At 31.9% G+C, this 22,840-nt stretch overlaps 3 protein-coding genes across 3 annotated transcripts; 2 read left to right on the forward strand and 1 right to left on the reverse strand.

Annotated features, from left to right (window-relative positions):
- Positions 1–4,675: 4,675 nt before the first annotated feature.
- Positions 4,676–8,564, reverse strand: LOC114739478 (2Fe-2S ferredoxin-like). The gene is made up of 7 exons (XM_028927536.1): positions 8,319–8,564; positions 8,060–8,127; positions 7,244–7,347; positions 5,622–5,728; positions 5,394–5,443; positions 5,205–5,287; positions 4,676–5,125 (listed from the first exon to the last, which is right to left on the reverse strand). The coding sequence occupies exons 1-7, from the start codon at positions 8,374–8,376 to the stop codon at positions 5,011–5,013; spliced, it is 585 nt and encodes a 194-aa protein (XP_028783369.1). The 5' UTR covers positions 8,377–8,564; the 3' UTR covers positions 4,676–5,010.
- A 1,735-nt stretch (positions 8,565–10,299) lies between these two features.
- On the forward strand, positions 10,300–11,199 carry LOC114739476 (hevamine-A-like). The gene has a single exon (XM_028927534.1). It carries the CDS (start codon positions 10,300–10,302, stop codon positions 11,197–11,199), a length of 900 nt encoding a protein of 299 aa, XP_028783367.1.
- A 5,298-nt stretch (positions 11,200–16,497) lies between these two features.
- LOC114739480 (CLAVATA3/ESR (CLE)-related protein 12-like) lies at positions 16,498–17,357 on the forward strand. The gene has a single exon (XM_028927538.1). The coding sequence runs from the start codon at positions 16,744–16,746 to the stop codon at positions 17,122–17,124; it is 381 nt and encodes a 126-aa protein (XP_028783371.1). The 5' UTR covers positions 16,498–16,743; the 3' UTR covers positions 17,125–17,357.
- Positions 17,358–22,840: the final 5,483 nt, after the last annotated feature.

Consider the following 22,840-nt stretch of genomic DNA (forward strand, 5'->3'; position numbering starts at 1 on the left):
AAACCAAAATGAGGACAAATTTAAAGAACCAAAATTATATTAATCCAAAAAAAACTAAGATTAGAGGTATAAACTAATCATTCCTTAAGAAGCAGAACTTATTAAATTTTGCCTTGCATTTAAGATAGGAGAAGTACTTGTGGATTTGTGTAGTCTAATTCCAATTAGAGAGACAAACACTAACGGCTTAATTTGAAATTGAACGAGACCGAACTTATAACCTTTCGTTTATAAGTGAGCTTATACGCTACATGGGCCGTTGACATTTGAGTTTTAGTTGATGGACTCCCTTGGCATGTGATTATGAGGGTAAAAAACTGAGGATCTTTTCTTACCCTAAAGTCCTAAACTTTGGTTCTTGTAGAGAGAGAGAGAAGGGGGGGGGGAGAAGAAAGGAGAAAAAGAGAGAGAGGGAAGCTGTTTTCTAGGGGCACTTTCTCGGTCGCACGCATGTCTGCTTTTGTCCCCATTCTTTGTAAATGAGCTTTTCAACTTCATCTTTCTTTTGTGATATATATATATATATATATATATATATATTCTTTTTTTCTGTGCGTTTCTGTTTGAAAGTTGCCATTTTGTTTTGTTTGTTTGAAAAGAAGGAAACCCTATTCAAACCATTGATGATAGCTGCAGAAGCACCACTAAGAAGAGAAATGCGGGTTGCTGTGAGTGGAGATTATTATGATGACATCAGTCCCACCCTGTCATGACGTACAGTGCTCTCTCTCTCTCTCTAGATTTCTCTCTCCAAACATTATTCTTTAGTGCTTAATGTCTAATGAATGAATGAAATGGAGTTATGGCTTCTGCACTTATTTTGCTCTTTACACTTACAGCACAACCAACTCATGCACAATTACTTTGCCTTCACATCTCATGAGTGCTCCCTTTGAATAATTCATTTCATCAATCTTTAATTACCAATTCTAAACCAGACATACTCCTACATTGTTCTAATTCTACATTTGTAATGTATGTGTCTGTGTTATAACTACTCCTTCTAGTTTCTGTACATAATAATCTATATACTGATCATACATACATATGTAATGTTATATTTATATGATCATAGTATCTAACATAATGATTTCTTGTAAATAATTTTCCATTCTCCCTCCCTCCCTCTCCCTCTGTGTCATGCATAATTAACTAATGTGGGTTCATTTTTATAATTTCATCTAATATTCAAATATGTGTATACAGCTATAGCCTTCTACATATTATAGCCATATTATGACAAGTTTAATTTGGTATTGTCACTTTTAGATGTTTATAAACATTTCAAATATCTTGTGCTATTCCTGTGTTACATGAGAAACTTCTATTATGAATTGGGGGAAAATAACGTTAATACTCATTTGATCCCTGATATGTCACGTTTTAGTTATTTTATCTTTTATATTTATCATTTTTTTTCAAATTGATTTATGTAATTTATCAACTGATATATATTGTATTATACATTATGATATAAGTACTTTTAGAAGATCATGTCACATTTATTATAATTAACTAATTTATATTTTTCTTCTTTTAATTTATTCCAATTAATTAAATAGCTATTATATTAAGAATTATGGTACCAAATAAATTTTACAAGAAAATCCATGAATTTCAAGTAGTATATCAGATTTAAAAATTAAAAAGAAGATATCCACCCTTTGAAATTTTTTTGACTCAATGTAACTGATGGTCAAAAAAATGTAACTACTGGCGATAAAATCTAAAAAGGTTTTTCCTTTATAAAGGTTAAAGAGAGCGGCGATAGACAATTTTTAGATATGGAGGTATGATGATGGCTTGACACCATGTATGTATTTTTATTTATTTATTATTTCTGTTTTTTAATTTTTTATTATTTCGTCCCCACCAAATGATTAGGGGTGATTGTTTGGAACTAATAAAAGCTATTAAAAAAATTAAAATAAGGGTGTAAATAATCACAGATTTAAGACATGCATGTATATTTATGATTATGTCTTGCTACATGTGATTCTATCAATTATTTCTTTTGATTTCAATTGGAAAGTACATTCTATGGCTCACTTCCACATTAATTTAGACACTAAGTGCAAGACAAGTAATGATGAGCTTTACTATTATTTTAATTTTTTTTATTTCCTAAAAACACAGTGCCATTCATCAGGGGGGAAAAGTTTAAGTGATAATAATTATACTCAAATATATCTATATTAATTATAATAGGCTATGAACTTGTGTGGTGTTAAAAAACAGTTGTCCCCCGAATTTTATAATAGTAATTATTGTGAATCTTGTATATGACTCTATAAATATATATATCTATATATATATTTTATGGGGTTTGAGAAATTAGTTTCACTATTCAAAACTCATAAATAATATAGCTTATTGGATTTTTTATGTTATATAAAAATATATAGATTTAGAAGATACTTGCAATAAGGTGATGATACTACTCTCTTCAGAACAATGCTTAGTTTGATACATTTGGGTTCATTATTGGCTTATGGTGCCTTTTTGAGCATGACAGAAAAATGGTTGATATTACAACATGCCTTAATTTATATAAAGTTTAATTTATCTAATTTTAAAGTTTCATCAATTTATGCATGTAAAATTGACATTTTGTTAAGGCGGCGTACAAATTAAGAAAAAAAAGGTAAAATCATAAATTAAATTCTCAAAAAAAATGAGAAGTTAATTGGAATTTTTCATATACCTTATATAAATATAATATTTCAAATTTCGATATGTAATCATCATTTTATCATCCAAAAAAGACATACTTATTATATTTTATTATCAAAATTTCTTAAATAAACAGTATAATATAGTGACAAACACAATGCTTCCCAACAACTTCAAATTACTAAAGCAGGTCATCGATTGCAATTAAAAACGTGCAAGGTGGCTCTTGGGTGTGAAACAGTTGGACTATCCATCTATCTCTATCCAGAGAAGAGATAGAAATAAATCCATTGATAATTAACATTATAATTAGACTAGTTAATTTACATTAAGGCACACATAATAATATGTCACGCTGACACCAAAAGGCACCTTCTCATTCCAAGGTGGAAGCTGGTGAGAATAAACAAAGACCCAAGTGTTTTTATATATATATATCTGGTTCTTCGTCTTCTTTTGTGTTTGGCAATACAGACGACAGAGCAGATATGAGAGCATCAGGGATAGATATGTAGCCCTATAAGCCAAATATATATTTTTATATGTAATCAACAGAGCTGGTAACGCGAGGGATAAAAGAGAAAGATCCAAAATATAATGATATAAATATGTTTGTGCGTGCATATATATAACAAGCTGTGAATTAAACAAAAATATATATGCCACTTTGTCTTAAACAAATACTAGACTTCAACTTAGTGCACAAGGGTTGGTGTGTGTGAGAGTATGTAGTAAACATGCATTCTGTTGTATTTGAAAACATCATATTCTCTTACTGATAAGAAAGATTCCTAACAACGTGCACGCAAATGGGTTAACTATTCTTGATTGACATTGGTCAAAAAAGAAACTATTCTTCTGGACTGATGAATTGTGAAGCATTAATATATCTGATTTATGTTTAGTATTATTTGTACTAGATTAAGGCCTCTTACTTGAGGTCAACAGTGATAAAAGTTTTCCAATTACAAAAGCTAATCCTATTTGAACTCAACAGTACTTGAATCTGGTTTAGTTAGTTGTTTTAGATAGCAAATAGTTTAAGAAACAAAGGGTTGTCCAATCATTGACTTGTGTGTTTGATTAATATATAAGCCATAATGGATTTTTCACTGAAGTGAATAGCAGAAGTGGTCCCTTCAATGGATGGATGTGGCAGCCAACACAATGTTACGAAGATCCAACAATTACGTATGAAATGCCAAAAACTGGTATTTTATATAATACACATTTTTCACAAGTGCTAGCTTTATTAGTTTCTATTTTCTGCACATATGGATGTGAATTTGCAGGCTTCAGCCTTTTATTTATGCACATTTTTGCCCTGTAAAAAAGCTGATCTAATGAATAAAAGAATCCCCAGATGTCGTTTTCAGTCTTTCTCCTTTAAATTTCAGACCAATGAGTCTGACCAAATGTGATGAGTCTCTCAATAAATTTTGTCAAATTGTTCATATTGGCTCACTTAAAAACTGCACTAGTTTATTAGGAGGATAGTGTTTTAGAGCACAGGTTATCCCACTAAGTTTAAATATTGGTTGCTTCCAAGGGATATTACACTTTATAAATGAACAAGGTTCATTGAATCATTTTAACCTCTGGCAAATTGATTAAACTAGCTCATCTTTCTTCACTCACAGCTAATTATAATTAACCATGTTCACTGCACTGGAGAACTGAATTTAATATTAATCTCCAGGATGGTGCTCTAGCATCTAGTAATAGCATATGCATTCATAGCTTTTACAGTTTTGCTCCACTAGCCGTCCTGATGCAGAAGAATCAAGTGGCATCAATCATCATATCTAGAAAGTAGTAGATGATATATGATCCATTACTATAATCATCTCATTGGGATGTTCTTGTCTGGATAATTTAAAATGTACCTCAAGTTCTCTCCTCCTATCAGTTGGGCAACATGCCCATACTGAGTGAGCAAGTGAAGAAACTGGGTACCATGTAGTATGCTGCCCTCAAAGTTGTTCACAGCATAAAAACGAGATGCCACTAAATAAATTAGCATGGCTGGAATTCATTTCTCAATAGAATTTTGTGCCAGAAGAGGCAATTGGTACAATTAAATTATACAGTATAACTGTCCAACAATTGCAGGCGGCCGAACTCTACAACCGTGTTATCTCTGTTATTTGACAGAAACAGGACCTCCTCAAGCCAATAACCAATGATCAACACAAAAATAATGCCTCGGATATACTAAAGCTCATTTGTTTGAACGGCAAGATGCCACAGAAACTGTTATGTGGTTTTACAAGCACCCAAAAATTTTGCGAACAAGTATGATCACTAAACTCTAGTGTGGTTGTCGGCTTAAAAATCTTAATGTGGTTTTGGCACATAGCCATCAACAGCGAAGTTCCGCGTGGCCGCAGGAATAGCTAACCGAATCCCGTCAAGTTCTGGTTTAGCAATCACTTGGCAACCCAGACGTGATCTGCGAGGTAACTTAGAAAATTAGACTTGGTAGAATTTGAAGCATTATAGTCCCTAATTGGTGTAAAAAAAGAACCCACGTGTCGGTTAGTCCAAAAGCCAGATCCAACATGTCATTTTCTTCATCAGTTGGGTCTTCTAATTTATTATAGTACCCTACATCCTGCATAAAGTTAAAAAATTGGACTTGTAAATGAGAAGCAGAAACTCGGGACAACAGATAATTTATAATTAAAATCACTATCTAATATTTATCCTCCATGATGTACCATCACTATAACATGGCATGTTGAACAGGCAAGTGAACCCTCACAAGCTCCTGCAACAACATTGAGTAGTATATTAACAACATTGAGTAGGAACAAGAAGAAACGAATTTCATGATGGAAGCAAGACATTGATTCTAGGACTCTAGAAACCAAACTTTAGAAGAGAGCACTAGCAAGAAGATAAATTTTCAAAGTGGAAGAATGTCACAATGACAGTAGAATTATTGCCTTCAAGTTCAATGTCATTTTCGTGAGCAGCTTCTAGCATAGACATTCCAATAGGGACTTTAATTTGCTTCTCCTCACCATCCTTATCAACAAAAGTTACAGATATCCTGCAAAGAATTGCATCAGAGTAAGGAGCAGAATGAGAATTGTGCAACGGTGACATATGTTTCAATAGGATCAAATAAGGTAAAGCCATTTTATATTGGGCAAAATGCACTGTTATTCAGTGTCAATGGCCGAAGAGGAACACCAGGATTTTCAAAGAAATTGTTATGCACTGTTTTTCTCCATTCTCCATTTTTGTTTAATGATGGACAACTAATGACTGCTTTTAGGGGGTCCCTATTTGGTTGATGTCTTATCTTGCTACTCCAGCCTCAATTCCGCTGTTGTAGTCAAATATTTTTCTTCTTTTATCCCAACAGAACAACAGCGCAGTTTTCTTCTTGAGTATGAAGATATACACGGCCTTGATATGCTACATTGAGGACATTCTTTCCTTCATTTTAAACAATGGTTAAGTCAAATGGCGTCTTCTTATTCATCATCAAAATACATGTTCATTTGGGAAGTCACAGTACCGGAGTATCAGCCATCCCAAGGGCAGATACTAAGGAATAATAATAAAGAAGATTAAGCGTGATTGATGACCAGCTGGATTCTTGCCATCTGGAAAAGACATGAAAAGGAAGATATTTCAAGGAATCATGACCCACAGCAGCCACATCCCTGCTCAAGGATTGCTATTACTGTTTGCTATGGATTAAATGATCAAAATCTTATTAAACCAAAATCCTATTCAGATATCGGCCATTGCCAACAAGAAGAAATCTAGACTCGTATGGGGGCATTGGAAGTTTCAGTATGTTAAGTTCACTGAACTGTTCAACATATAATCATTAGGAGAAAAAGTTAAAGTTCAAGCTCATTCTATTTTTGTCTTTCTCTAACCTTCCCACTCAATAATTGAATCAAAGCACTCGTTGCCATTTATCTCCAGTCACAGTGATTCCTCATGCCATAATAAAGCTAACATGCCACCCTCCGCCAGGCAACACAATTGCCAACAAATTTCAGAATGGCAACCATATGTATTGTTAATTCTGCTGAGGTATATTGAGAAGAAAGTAATTTATAAGTAAGTTCAAGATTCTATTCAGCTGGACCTTAACCAACTAACAAATTTTGGATCCATAAAGCCAGTCCTATACATATCTTCAAGAAAAATATTATACATGCTCTCTAAATAAACACTTCATGTAGCCGCTGATGTTACAGTTTTCTTTTGGAAAACCATGTCTAGATGATTACAGGAAATATTTAATATATCTAAGAACAGAACTGACAGAACAGGTTAGTGTTCATTCAGTGACAGCGTGACAGTTGAAATCTCCAGTGATGGCCTTAGCACGTTCAACTAATGTGTGCCGAATGTTTCACAGGAGTTTACTCTACACAGCAGCTTTTTCCAGAGGGGGGTACTAGTAAACCTCACATAAACAGCAAAGATAGCGTATCTAATGCATTCAATGCCGTAATACACCACTACTAAACTTCAGATTGAAGTTTAATAAAAAGAGAATATCATCTTCCTGTTCAATCCATCTCAAAATAAAACTTACGTTTTCTGCTCACCCCCTTCCTCAGAAGTATTGTTAGTGGGCATAGTTGAAAGGTACTGAGGCTTTTGAAACATGCCTCCCAGGCCCAATTTAGTAGATGACCACTGTTCACAGAAAAAGAAAAGTTAAGCATTTAAAAGTATAGCCATTGCTTTGACAATAAATAACCAAACGAAGCTATTTCTTCAATAATTACACATAAAGGCATATACGCACAAAACCAAGGCACCAATTTCATGAATAGTCACATGATTCTGTATGATTAAACTCAGTTTCACAATTATACTCTCCCAATAAAATTATAACTACATCAGTAGCAAAGTTTTAGCTGTCTGGGCTAATCCCTCCCTCTAAGTCTATTGTTTTTGTTATCAGGTGGAGGGTAAACCCAAAACGTGATGAAAAATATTAGGGTTAAGCACATCCCTTCCATTAGGACCCACATCTACATTATCAAACAAGATGCCAAAGCAACACAATGCTATGTTCATAGCATTTCCAATTCTATTATAACTGATAATAGCTTTCCCATCTCTCCTATCTTGGGTTTAACCAGAAACAAGATCAGCTTTTTGGCCATGATGGAGGGTTGGCCTCTTCCCATGTTCCCGCATTAAAGTTTCCGCCAACATTGGTGAAAGCAGGTGATCTCAATATTAAGTGGCTCAGTTCCACCAATTGATGACCTCAAAAGTTCCATTTGTTATCATTTGATATTTACGAAATGAATGCTTAAACATAGCTTCCAGAAGAGTGTATCGCCAAATTAATAATTCTAAGTTCCGAGTATCGCTGATCCGTTAAAAAACAACTAACCGGAGGATGCAAATACTGCCCATTAATCCTTCGAGTATATCCTGCTCTATTATTCGATATGCACTTTCCTGCCAAAGGAAATGAAACGAAGCTAAAATAACCAGTTGAACTATCGATTCAATGCAATTGTAGCTTCTCACCGTGCATCTCATGAATAGCAATAACGGAAGCAAACTAAAGGAGCTAACAAAAACAAGGAAAACAAAATAACCAAGACGATTTTCTTTGCCCATTCAAACAGAAAAGCACAGATACGTACCTCTGGATAACTCCTTGACCACCCAAGCTCCCACTCTGGCTAGCCTTGAGTTTAACATGGTAGGGATTAGGAAGCTTAATAGACCCTAATTTGTGTCAATTTATATGAAAATGATCTCCAGAAAAATCTGAAACAGAGGCGAAGCCGGACCTTAAACTGAGGCACGCCCCCGGCGAACGAAGATATAATAATAATAGAATTTGAGTGATAGCAGAAGGCTGAGAATGGCGGAGACCTTCGGGTATCGAGCGGCTTCTGTGATTCTTACCCGTCCTCGTCAGAGTTCTATTTTCGGCCTCAGGCATGGATCCGACTTGACCCGGGTCCTTTTTTTTTTTTAATGCTCAAAATACCGTACTTTTGAATTTTTTTAAATTTTTAAGAAAAACAAGGGTCGATTTCATTTTCTTAAAAACCCTACAAAAGGAAGGTGAAAATCAGTAATTCTTACACAAATACATTGTTATTTGTAAGTTAAATGTAATTAAAACTCATTAAAGTAAGTGAAGCAATCTTGAATCCGGATTTAAGAATTTTCATTTTTTTTTATTTTTTTCTCCTGGAAATTAGAAAATAGGGTTTACTTGAAGTTTATAACTTTTTCTTTTTTCCATTCGAAGCTTCGTGATTTTTTTTTATCAAGTCTCTATAATTTTGTCTAATTTTTAATTAGACCTCTGTAGTTTTCTACCTAATTTGTAGAGTAATGTGACGTTATTGTAAAACTTATATCAAATGCAATGTGTTAGGTTTTCAAATATTAATGTTACTTATCCTATCCTAAATCTAAGGGTTAAATAAATAATTTATATATATAAATAAAATTAGTTAAGTTTATTTTTTGACAAGCATTTGTTAAATTAATTATTTATAATAAATATATGTTGATTTTTCTAAATACTCTTTAATTATTTAAATTGGAAATCACCCCTTCCTGGACTCCTACATTTAGCTTGAATACATTCTTGGTTTTGTTGCTGGAAGGCATTTTATCACGAATTGAAATCATCCCCCATGAGATTTTCAGTGTCAATCATTGGTTGATATATTTTCTATTTTTGAGCAAAACACACATTGGTTGATACTCCTCCCTAATTGTTAAGATGATCTTGTTCTAAAATATAATACCTACTTTTTATATTTATCAATTTTTTTAAATTACTCATATTGATACTCCCTTAACTATAATTAAGTAAGAGATAGAGGAGGATATTAAAAAATAATAATAATGATATTTTAGAAAAAATATGTTAGTTAACTAACTTACCTAACTTTCTTAATCTAATTAAATTGGTTAAATATGTTTTATATTGAGAATCGGAAGAGGATTAACACAAGAATTCCTGTCCACGGGTTTCATCCCCTATGAGAAAAAAAACAATTAATAGTCTTGTCACCCCGTGTATAATATCAAAAATATGTAATTGGTTGTGAAAATGATCTAATATTAAACAATAGCTAGTAATTTATATTCAAACACTATTGAATTTAACTTAAAGTTTTATATAGTACGATCTGTGTTCGAATGTAAGATATCAGAAAATGCAGTTATATTAAATTCAATCAGGCCACCGACAATATCTTACCACATTCCTTAAATGATCCAACAGTAATATTTCTTCCATGAGGATCCCATACAATATTTGACCGCTGCTGTACACAGTTCTGCTTGGAATAATGGAAAAGAACCGCATAGAAGCAGCCATAATAGAGTCACAGAGAAAAACGACACAGAAGATGTCAATGTAGGAAAATTGTACGATGCTCACCTTAATTTTGTCTGCATCAACGAGACTGCATTTTAATCATGAATGCCACAGACAAAGTGACTGCCCAGCTACGTTGTTATAAGAATAATCAGCATAAATTTTTAGAACCAGAGACAAGTTTCTGCTATAAAAGGCATCCTCTGCAATGGTGTTAGGCAGAAGAGGAAGCCACACAAGACGCAATTTCGCTAGATATTGCTTATTACCTGGCAATGGAATCCAAAAAATTGTCAGTCTCAGTCTCAATCTTCTGCTTCATCTTGTTAGCACTAGCAAATAGCTCCAATGCAGGAAGCATAGCAATCTACTGGGGTCAGAATGGCAACGAGGGCACATTGGCTGAGGCTTGTGCCACTGGCAACTATGAGTATCTGATTTTGGCCTTCTTGCCAACTTTTGGGAATGGCCAAACCCCAGTTATAAACCTAGCTGGTCACTGTGATCCCTATAGTAATGGCTGCACTGGCTTGAGCTCTGACATTAAATCCTGTCAAGCCAAAGGCATCAAGGTGTTGCTGTCATTGGGAGGAGGTGCTGGTAGCTACTCACTTGCATCCCCTCAAGATGCAAAGCATGTAGCCACTTACCTTTGGAATAACTTCTTAGGAGGACAGTCTTCTGCTCGTCCACTGGGTCCAGCTGTTCTCGACGGCATTGACTTCGACATCGAAGGAGGATCAAACCAGTACTGGGGTGATCTTGCCAGGTACCTTAAAGGCTATGGAAATCAGGGGAGGAAAAAAGTTTACATAACTGCAGCACCTCAATGCCCATTTCCTGATGCTTGGATAGGAAATGCCCTCAAGACGGGTCTTTTTGATTATGTTTGGGTCCAGTTCTACAACAACCCTCCATGCCAGTACAGTTCAGGAATCACCAATCTTGATGATGCATGGAAGCAGTGGACATCAGATATCCCAGCCAACAAGATATTCCTGGGGCTACCAGCTTCTCCTCAGGCTGCAGGCAGCGGCTTCATTCCTGCATCTGATCTTACTTCCACTGTGCTGCCAAAGATTAAGACTTCAGCAAAATATGGAGGCGTTATGCTGTGGTCTAGGTATTATGATGCCCAAAGCGGATATAGTAACTCTATCAAAAGCCACGTCTAAAATCTGTACTCATCATTTATATATGTACTAGCCTACATGTTATGTACTGATGTATATTTAAATATAAGTATATAATATGCTACTGTTTCTGTCTTCAACTTTCTTGGAGTAAAAAGGGGAAGGGGGTTAAACTTTCATGGCATCATTGCAACATACATTAGAAGCTCTAGAGGATGGATAACATCATAAACATGATCTAAAAGAAAGCTCCCAAGATGGCTCCTGCAGTTGAAAACTTGCAACAAAAAAATCAACAAATTCTAGCATCATCCCGGGCCTAGATGTTAGCAATGCAGTATAGAGCGCCACTATTCCTCAGAATTAATTAAAGTAACATGCTTGCAGCATTCTTGCAGAAGTGATTTTCTAAAATTGGTTTTGATCTATATGATACAAGGGATAGTTCAAGGCAATATTTCTTCAAGTGTTCCTCATTTTCTAGTATTCCAAATGTAGCCCTGTAATATATAGATTATCCTTTTGTTATAATCATCGTTTTACTCCTGAGTATCTCTTATACTTACAGTTTTACACTTTAGGCAATAGAAGTTAAAGCAATACACAGATGAGTGGAAAGGTGAAACAAAAGAAATTACAGAAAAGTGGTGATAAAGCAACAGTTGAAAATATGACAATTATCTACCACACATACCTAGAGCAGCTTGAAATATTCTAGGAGCTGGTTCATATCCAAGTTCTGAGGATATAATTATGCCATCAAACCTAAGATGAAAACCAAAATTTTATACGGATAAACACCAAGAGAGATTCATGAAGCATACGAATTTCTGAAAACTTATAATACAGATAAAACTATGGAATAACATATTTAAGGAATTATTGATGCTCACAGATTTAATACATTAAGATCTTTCAATATATAGCTTCCTTAACCCGTGGCAAAATTGGAGACAACGCCCACCTGAACTGTGTCACTGCTAAACGCTGAACTTTAAAGAACTTAGATAAGTCAGGGCATATAATTTTAGCGGTCTAGGATAAAGAAATATGTACAATTCCTTTGACCTCCGGAACCCTTGAGAAGGGAAATTGTTTCATAAGCTCTATCCTGAACATGCCACGCATGACCATTTACGTAGTACTGACAAGAACATTACTTAGAAGTTCAGATATCATGGCCTGAGACAAATTAATTTCGTAAAAAATAATGTCAGCTACCCAAAGAACTGCCTCAAGTTGCAGTATAACACACCCAAGACAATTTATTTCCCTCTAGTAACCGAGCAATGATATCTGGAAATAACATGAATGAACATTCTGGACCATCTAGACAGCTCATCAGAAACTACCATAGGAAGGACAAATATCACACTACGGACATGGCTCAAAGAAGCTGACAAAAGAAAAGAATCTGTAACCCATTTACTGAATATCACCCTTTCTTCCAAACAAACAGGAACGTCTCGATAACGACCATTTCCACCCATCAAACTATTCGAAACAAAAAGAATGAGGCAAGTCCAATATCTGTATAACCTACAACAGAAATTCAAGATTTACAGAACAAGAATATGTAGAATTTAAAAGTTGTTTAGATGAAATCAAAACCATGAGTTTAAAAGTATTTTTACGGTATACAAAATAAATATATACAGAAATTTATCTCGATTTATTAAAAAATACTTTTAAAAAGCATTTTTCATAGAGCCCAAACATCCCTTAAAAGAAGCATGATTTAATCATCAGAATCAGATAATTCTGTACGATTTCTAGTTGTTATTTTTGTTCCAATTTGATGCTTTTTCGCCTAGGATCTCTGTTTCATAAATCAGACAATTCGATCTGAATTAAAACCCGGAAAAAAAAATCCGGCAGGAAACCCGGGAAAACAGACGAGGAAAGGGAAAAAAACCGAGCATTTGCCAACACTTTTCAGGTCAATACACCGATCTATGGGCTATGTCAGTTTCTGATGGCCCATAATGTGATCCAATCCACTAGGCTATAATTATCATTGGGCCCTATAAAAAACAATTAGGCAACTTTAAAAAAGAATCTCATGTTTTAATTTTAGGGAGAATCCCATTTAAATTCAATTGAAATTCTAAAATTCAAAATCAGGTTTTCAACTTGAATAAATTCCTAATTAGAATAAGAGGTCTAAGTGGAGATTTATGATACTCCTCTGCTCTTAATTATTAGTCAATTCCAATATGTTTTCTGTAGACCGAGAAAAACTTCAAATTTCATTAATTCTCATTTAAAATTTAACAACTTTTCAATTTTATCCCTATTTAATATATATTAACTCATACAAACAAAGTCAATACAATAATAAATGAAAGATAAATTTGTACATCTATATAAAGAAATTTCTCTCAATGTCCTATAAATATGACAAAAAATGTTTTCTCTCTCTGTCCTATAAATAGGACTAAAAGAGTATTATTAAAAGACCAAAATACCCCTCTATAATTAAAATATGTGATAAATCACATTTTTTACATACTTTTTATCCTCTCCATTTGGTCTTTTTAGTGAGAAATTGTGCCTAATTGAGTTTAATTAGATCATATTTTATTTTATAGACATTTTACACTTAATGGAAATTAATTGATTAAATCTTAGAAATTTATGGTTAAATCTTCATTTAATATTTTTGCATATGTGGCTATTGATTATTATCTTATCTTGTGCAGATTTTGGGAGATAAATTGAAGATTGATGATGGAGATTATTTGGGCTGAAGTTGATTAAAATTACTATCTTAATTTTAATTTTTCTCTTGGGTGAAATTGTGTAAATAGTTTTAGGGTAGTTTAATTATTTTATTTTATTTCATATTACTTTAGTTTTTTAGTTTGAAAGAGGGGGAGTGGCGGAAGTTTTAAAAAGAAAAAAAAAGATTAAAGGGAGAGGAGGCGGTTAGAATTAGAGGAAAAAAGTGGGGAGGAGATCAAAGGAGACGCAGACGGAGCAAAGGACGAGAGTAGCGATCTTCACTTTTATTCTTCTCCAAACTTCTGCGACGCCTTCTTTTCTCCATGATCAGTAACGTTGTGCTCTTATTTTCTGCCATGAACTTCTAATTTCATTTGTAATTAACTATAAGTTTGAACCTTGGGTTTGTAATAAGAGTCCAAGACTTGTAATGGGAACTCTTCTGGTTGAGATTCTTATTTAATTTTCCTTTCTTTTGACTCTCTTTTATACGTAATTTTTCTGTGCTCAATGTGTGTTCAGATTTGAATATAATATGTGGTGTATCCGGTGAGGATTTGTGCTGAAAATTCCTGATTATAGATTTATAACTTGAACTAGTAGGCTTTTGAAATTTCAGATTTGATAGTTTCTACAATTCCTCACTGTTAGGATTTAATTTGTGCAAGTTTATATTTTCCAGATTTGAAATATGTTTACTTTGCTATTTTTCTTGAATTATTGAGAGGTCATAAGCCCTTAATCGATTGATTGGAAGTTTGAGAGGGAAATTAAAGGAGGAAATTGATTGATTTTCTCTGTTTGTTAAAATTTCAGGATTAATTGTTGCTTAAGTTTAATTTGGAGTTTAAGTGAGATGTCATTGAACTTTGATTTAAACAAGAGCATAAAACTTGAATGATAATTCAAGGATTTTAGTTGGGAAATTTTCTTAAGGAATCTCAATCAAAGGAATTGAATCTTTTATCTGGACAAGGACCATTACATCCCAAGGGAAGAACTTGTAGTTAATTGCATCGCCATTATAAATTCTTGTTAGTTGCAATTTGCTCTGTTGTCATTTTCTTTTACTAGTTAATTAGACTTTTAATCTTCAGTTTACAAAACCCCCCCTTTTTTTTAAAAGCATTTTCGAGTGATCTTTTTCTTATCGAAATTCTTAATTTAAGTGATTAACTCATTGGCTCATCGGGAGACGACCTAGGTTGCGCTTTACTGCAAAATCTAGTTTTATATTATTTTGATGCTATTCGATAGTGGTGTCAATATGAGCTGATACTTTTATATTTTTCTTCCTTATAAATTTTTTCCTAAAATATGAAAATAATAAATTATAACAATGTCTTCAATCCAAAATTTGTAAAAATTTTGTTGTCTAAATAAGTTTACTCTTAAAATATACATGTGTTATATTAAAAAAATGTGCATGTTTAATAAAAAAATTGTATGTGTGTATATATTATTAAGTATATGGAGAATGGATCCATATTAAAACTTAGCAGAAATTAAACACATCCAAAATTAAAATCTATCAGTGATCTATACTGTTACATTGATGGTAGTGCTGGAGTAATTAGTAGTGTGAATCAAGGACTATGTTGTAACTTCCTGTCATTTAGTAAAGATTTATTATTTTCAAATTTTAGGAAAATCTGGCAAAAAAATTTAGGAAAAGAATTTGTGAGAAAGAAAAATATAAAGGCAAATCATATAGGGGTATTCTAGATTTTTATCAGCCTTTATAAATCTCTAATTAGGCCTGTTGGCCTAATTAGAGATTTGTTCAAAGTGTAGGCTTGATTTTGGATTTTACTATTTTACTTGAATTTAAATGGGATTCTCTTTTAATTTTACGTTTGGAAAACCCTCTAAAAATCACTTTTACATTTTACAAAATAAAAATTATTTTGCATATTTACCTCACATAGTACAAAATTACTCAAAAAATAAACTAAATCAAACACACCGACTAACTAATAGTAGAAACATGAATTATTGTCACTAATAATATCTCATTTCATTCTTATCATCTAATTCAATCTCAAGGGACTTTACCAATTTAGTTTTATTATTGTCAAAAAACGATATCTTTTTATTTAAATGTAGTTAATTAATTATCGAACAAAAATAAAAAATAATATTATTTTACCCACAAAATCATTTTTTTCGCGAAAAAAAAAAATTGCTATGTTGCTTACCTTTGTCAAATAATTCATATTGCTTTGCCCATAAAAAATATAGATTGCATATTCCCCACGCCCATTTCATTTATTTGCAATTCACCCAAAACCAGCCTGGTTCTTTCCTTGCACCCAATCATCTCCTTCCTTTTTACTTTATTTGTACTTTTTTCTAGAAAGGACTGAGGAAAGAAAGAAGTGGCCATTTAGGGTATATTCAAGAGATTAATAATAAACATAATCATACTTAATATTCCCCCAAGTTTGAAAACTGACATCATGATCCTAAATTCTTTTTCTTTAGTTCTAAGAAACTTTCATTGGGAAACATGCCCTGCCCTGCCTCCTCTCTCTCTCCCCCCCCCCCCCTTCACTCTCTTCATTACAAAAACGTACCATAAAAAGGTGCCTTAAAGCTCTGGGGTTTCACATGAAAAGGGCAATCACGGTTTCACTTTCACCCAAAAACACCACATTAATTGAACTCGATCGAATCCATCCCCTCCCTTTTTAGACAGTCCATATCGATCAAATCCTCCCAACTTGCAAGAGCTCGATCCATATATCTCCTCAGGTTCAACTATCCTATCAATCTTATTAATTAGGGTTTCTTTCCCATGCTTCCTGCTTCTGCATCTTCTTCTTTATCTTCATTTTTGCTTTCTCCTTCTTCTTCTCCACCATGGCCTTCAAACTCTCTCACGTACTTCTTTTCCTTCTTCTGTGGTTATCCATAATACTGCTGTTTCTTTTTCATGAGTATCATGACCATTTCAAGGCCAAGATCTACAAGAATAAGGACATCATGCAGGCTAGTAGAGATCGTTCATCATCATCCTCATCCTCTCATCGTCTTCATCATGATCAGAAGAAGAAGAAGCAGCAGAACGGTTCGATGAGCAGGAAAGTTCTGGCAAAAAGCAAGTTTGACTTCTCTCCTTTCTTCAAGAATCATCAACAACGACATTTGCAGCCACCAGACCCATCAGACGCACAGATTGATCCTCGTTATGGTGTGGAAAAGCGTCGTGTCCCAACTGGTCCAAACCCATTACACCACTGATATGATCTGATGGGGTTAGTGAAAGAAATTAAGCATCCATATAATTAACCACCTTCTTCTTCTTCTTCTTCTTTTTTGGCCCTTTCTTTTTTGATCTCCTTACATACAGGCATATATTGACCTTGTTATATTGTGTATGATATTTCCAGCAGCTTGTGGTGAGACTGTACATGTATTATAATTAAGTTCATTTGTTTGAGTTATAAAAAGAGAAGAGTACTGCATATTTTTCAGGTTTTGGTCTGGGCATTTTATTTTCATCCATGATTTTGCTTAATTTGGTCAATGTAATGATTCATCATGAGAAGAAAAATTTATGATATGATCAGAATGTTTTCTTTCTTTTGGTGAGCGATCATGAGGAAACATGAGTTGCTGAGACGGCACGGCACATGTTGGAAAGGAGATTTCTGGTTGAAGCATAATAATGATACATATATTAATGAGATTGGTTAGTGTAAAAGATCTACGAGCATCTATATATAGATTTATATATATTCCGTCAATTTTTTAATATGATTTTTGTCTTTGGGAAAAGCAGAGTTTTCCTTTGAAGATGAACAAAACCAAATATGGTACGGCACGTGACATGGCCACATAATCAAATATCAACCATATATTTTTCCCCATTACTTTGCATTATTTGTTTGTTCAATATTATTATTATTATTATTTTCTTCAATTTGGTCTTTATTATCATAATGTCTCACCCTTCATATATAGCTGGTTAACTTAATTTGTTCGTTTTTCTTAATTTTTTTTTACCTATAGCATTCGTCATAAAACCTTTAAATCCCACTACCTATTTTCCACTTTAAAAATATATTTTTTTGTCTTAAATATAAGACTCATTTTGTAGTATAAATTATATTACAAAATAGGTTTTATATTTAGCATCGGAGGAGTACAAGGTTATCCTCAAATAAAACCATTTGACATATATTATATGATCTTTTGTTATAATATCTGTTTTCCTTTACGGATATAAAACATGTGAGGACAAGTAATGATGAGGTTTATTTATGCATCAATGAAAAATATTTATTTCTCTAATTTTATACATAAGTCGGATTAATTTATATGTAAATTCGTTTGAAGGTGGGAAAAAAAAGTCATATAAACCTCTCGTATGGTTTATAGTTTTGTTTTGCAAGCTTTTTGCTAGCTATTGGTAATTTGGCATAACATAAACAAACTGGGGAATAAGTCAGAACTATTTCTACAACGGTTAAAATAACAACAACAGATATGTAAATAATTATTTAAATTATTTTGATTTGATTTGTTTGAAAACTTATCTCTTTCTATCCCAATTACAAAAACAATCGATATAAACTATCTATGCTTACCGCCAGTGCAGAAAGATAAAATCAAATTCCTTTTTTGAAAAATCAATTACTTTCGATATTATTGCTTGCTGAGTTAATCAGTGCAAGAAGTCTCTTCTAATTAAAATAGTTTGATGAGAAAACTAAATCAATCACTTTAAAATTTTATGTGGCCCAAAACGAAGCTTCCATGGATTTAATTAATTAAATAATGATTACATATAAATATTGTCTAAGAAATTTTCTTTTAGAGAAGGGAAAAATCTTTCATAAGTGATGGCATATTTATATAATTCTATGGAGTTAATGAATAAAGAGAAGTGGAATGATTAAAGGATTCAAAGGTAGGAGTTAATGATATCAAGATTAGCCCACCACCATCATTTCACAATTGAATTTGCGTAGATTGCTTCTTGCTAGGTTTGTTGTTCGATACATGTCTTGCTTCCCACTAGCAACTCCCCAAATTTCCTAATTCACAGTTTATTTAGTCAAATATGAGTTATGTATTTATTTATAGAATTAAAAAAATTAGTTAGTTTAGTTTTTTATGATAAATGTATATTGATTTTTCTAAAACACTCTATTTACTTATTTGTATTTAAAATTATTCTTATTAATAAAATTGTTTTTAGTATGTACAATCAATAAAATTGTTTGAAAAACAAGTTATAAATTTGCTAGACAAAATAAATTGAGGTATTATATTTATAGTTTAAACAAATATAGTCTTATATTTAAGATTGAAGGAAATAGTTAAAGAGTCTACAATATATCTTCTGAAAAGTTAATATATGGCTTGTTTAGAATGATTTACAAACAACTTTTCAATAGTGATTTAGAAATATGAGATAAGTATATAAAAAGAATTTTGTATTGACTTATTAAGTGTGTTTATAAGTACTTATTTATCTTAGCTCCAAATAAGCCCATAATCTTTGCCATTGCCAGAAAGAAATAAAGGACCTAAAAATATCCAATAAGAATTGATTTAGTTGGTAAGGAGTCAGCTCATAACCCATAAGACTGTTAGTTTGAATCTTATTACCAATGTAAGAACCTTGTTAGTAAGTGATATGTAATTATATCTGTAAGCACTCTTTGAGCCTAAAAACATATCTTAGTCTTGATAAGCTTTCAGGACTGAACTCACCTAAACTTTTTTTTAAACCAAGAAAAGGACCTAAAAATAAAATGTAGATATAATACAACATATTAGCTAGAAAGGATAATGTAATTAATTAAGTGATATTGTGTATATATGAGAGGGAGAGGTATAATTGGAAATGGATTGAGTAGGACAGGAAGAATATTTCCTTTTCAGATTCTTTAAGGGAAGGACTCTGACGTTAATAATGAATAAGATTGGTATGATTAGTGACAATAACTTGATAAACACAATTCAGCAAAAAAGAATATAATGCACCTGCCTTGCTTTTCACGGACTAAAAGCACCTTATTAAGCCTCAACTAATTAATCGATTAATTAATTAATTTTTCCAGAAGAAAGGATCTTACCAAACCCTCCCCTTTCTTTCTTCATTCTTGGCAATTTTCAAACCCACCTTTTGTTGACAAAAGCTTACGACAATATTTAAAAACATATTTAATTGAACTTTTAATTGTGACAAATTCAAATAATTTGTACAACTCAATCTGCTATGGTATATACTCGAAAAAATAATCATTTTCTTCTTCTCGTAGCCAGCAAGGTTGCGTGCATTATATATAATTATGATTAATGATTATAATTATCATATACATCATTAAAAATAATTTCTTTAATATATATGCACATATATATAATTAGTAGAAAAGAAGGTCGATGATTATAATTATGATTGATGTAAGAAATCAATCGTCACATAAAGTTGCATGCATGCGTACTAACTCAACTCATGATTAATGTGATTGATTAGTATATATACGCTTTACTTATATATATTTTGGTCTCGAGAAACAGTTTATTTTAAATCCGTAAAGGATTTATAATGGAAAGAGAATAAATTAATTATTCCAGTAAATAAATTCAAAAGTTGGAAATCATTATATTGTAGTAATTAACAACATTGGAAAATATTCTTTTATTTCAAAAAATATATTTTTCACTCACTTAAAAAATGTCGAAGGTATAGTGCAACATCTTATAACAGCCCATATCAATCTTAGAGTTACAATAGCAAAAATTAAAAATTTATTAATTTTTATGAGAGAAAATTTATTACTTACACAATAAACTTTTGGAGGTCATAGACATTTGAACATAAATGCATCATGGAAAACCTTCATTTTATAGGTTATGTGATATATGACATTAAAAAGATAAGGATTGCACAAAGAGACAATTTTCAAGAAGTGATGGATAGATGGATACCTACATTCTATGATATATAAGTGTTAACAAATTCCATTTGATAAATTTAATTCATTTTCTACTTTTAAATTATTATTACAAGTTACAATATTATTGTGATAATTTACATTGATCGGTTAGGTCGTTACTCCTTCCTAAGAAAAAAAAAATTAGTCATTTACAAAAAAAAAATGTTGAAAGAAATATTGAGATATCATATTCAGAATTAAAGCAAATTATTCGCTAACAAGCTTCTAATAAATTAATGGTAGAGTTTATTGAAAAAAAAAAATTAGGTCGGTAGAGTATATAAATAAGGAAGTAAGCGACAGACAAAATAAAAGAGCAAATAAAAGGTTTAGGAGATGTTTAGATAAAATCAAATCATAATTTTAAATGTGATTTTATAGTATAAGAAATAAGTACGGGAGAATCTAACTACCTCACCGGAGAGGAGACAGCTGGGCTTAAAGGTGAAGGGAAGCTAACGTCTTATCTCGAACTTCTTTAATTATTCCTCAGAAGGATTTGCCGACTTGGAACAGATAGCGTCTAGAATAATGATTCATTCACTTACTTCATATTGTTTGTATTTATTAAATTAAGTTGATGGATTAATCTACAAATATATATATACGTATTTTAACTACTAAAAAAAATAAAATAATAAGTATTCATATTTTATAACTAAATTTATAAGTAGTCATATACATTTTAAATTTTTAACAATCAATATTAGTAGTAATAAATAGCGAGAATCTTGAAATTTTTTTTTGAATTTTAAAATTTCAAATCATTCTTATTTACTATACTTCAATAATAATTAACAATATTTGAAAAGCAGATGACAACAAATTTTTTTTGTCATTCGTTGATTTGAGATTTTGAAATTTTGAAAATATTTTTTTGAGACTTTTCCTAATAAATATCTATATGAAAATTTACAAATTCTGATTTATATTATAACAGCTTGCACAAAAATTTACAAGTCGCGTGCATTTTAATGACTAACTATATGAAAAACTTAAACTAATGAATATAAGCAGCTAGACTTAGGTTTGGCCCTTGCACACGTCTTCATGATAAATTCATCTTTCTTATAAATTTAAACAGCAAATCAAAGCTAAAATTAGTTTTTTTAATTATTAGTGCTGATATTATCAATTCAATACACAACTTTCTAGTCATTGAATTTTCAACGAGGCCTGACAGATTAGATTATTGATCACGATTTGGAAGGGGCAGAGAAGAGCGATCGATCAGTTTGCACAGAAACCCTATCTCTCTGGATTAACGCTAAAAAATTGTGATTATAGATAATTTTAATTTCTATAAGTAATATTGGTTAAAAGTAATACTCCTCCTGTCCTTATTATAAGACCCCATTTGACTTTTTATTTGGTCCTAATTATAAGACCCCAATCCATTTTGTCTCTTATATTTATGCATTTTTTTCTAAGATAATCCTTCTAATAATGATAGTTTTAGCCAATATACTTAATTAGCAAGGATATTTTAGGAATGACAACACTTATTTATTATAAATAACCAACTTAACTTACTTCCTTAATCTCCTCAAATAAGTCAATTGGGTCTTATAATTAGGACCGGAGGAGTATTAGTTAATCATGATTTCTATTTGAATAATTTTTCTTATAATTAGTGATTTTGAAAATACGGATTATGTTTAGATTTCATTTATTAAAATCACTTATAATATATAATTACCAAAAAAACAACAAGGTAGGGAAAACATATAATTTCATATAATTCTTATAAGTATTTATTATTATTTAAATATAATTTTTAATTTACTAATTATTATTAACAAGGGTAGATAGTATACTTTTTTGTTGCTAAACTTCTATCGCGATTTTCCAATTACAAAAATTACTTCTGATAGGTTATATTTAAACATGTAATTGATACTGAAATCATAATCTATTGAGATTTCAAAAATTTAGCCAAAAAAGATAAATGGTTCACATAATCACTTATATGGGTTCAAGTGAGCTTATTTTGAACTCCCACTATT

This window comes from Neltuma alba, unplaced genomic scaffold (assembly GCF_004799145.2).
Source record: "Neltuma alba isolate B1F8T4 unplaced genomic scaffold, ASM479914v2 tig00002847_pilon, whole genome shotgun sequence".
Classification (NCBI taxonomy): Eukaryota; Viridiplantae; Streptophyta; class Magnoliopsida; order Fabales; family Fabaceae; genus Neltuma; species Neltuma alba.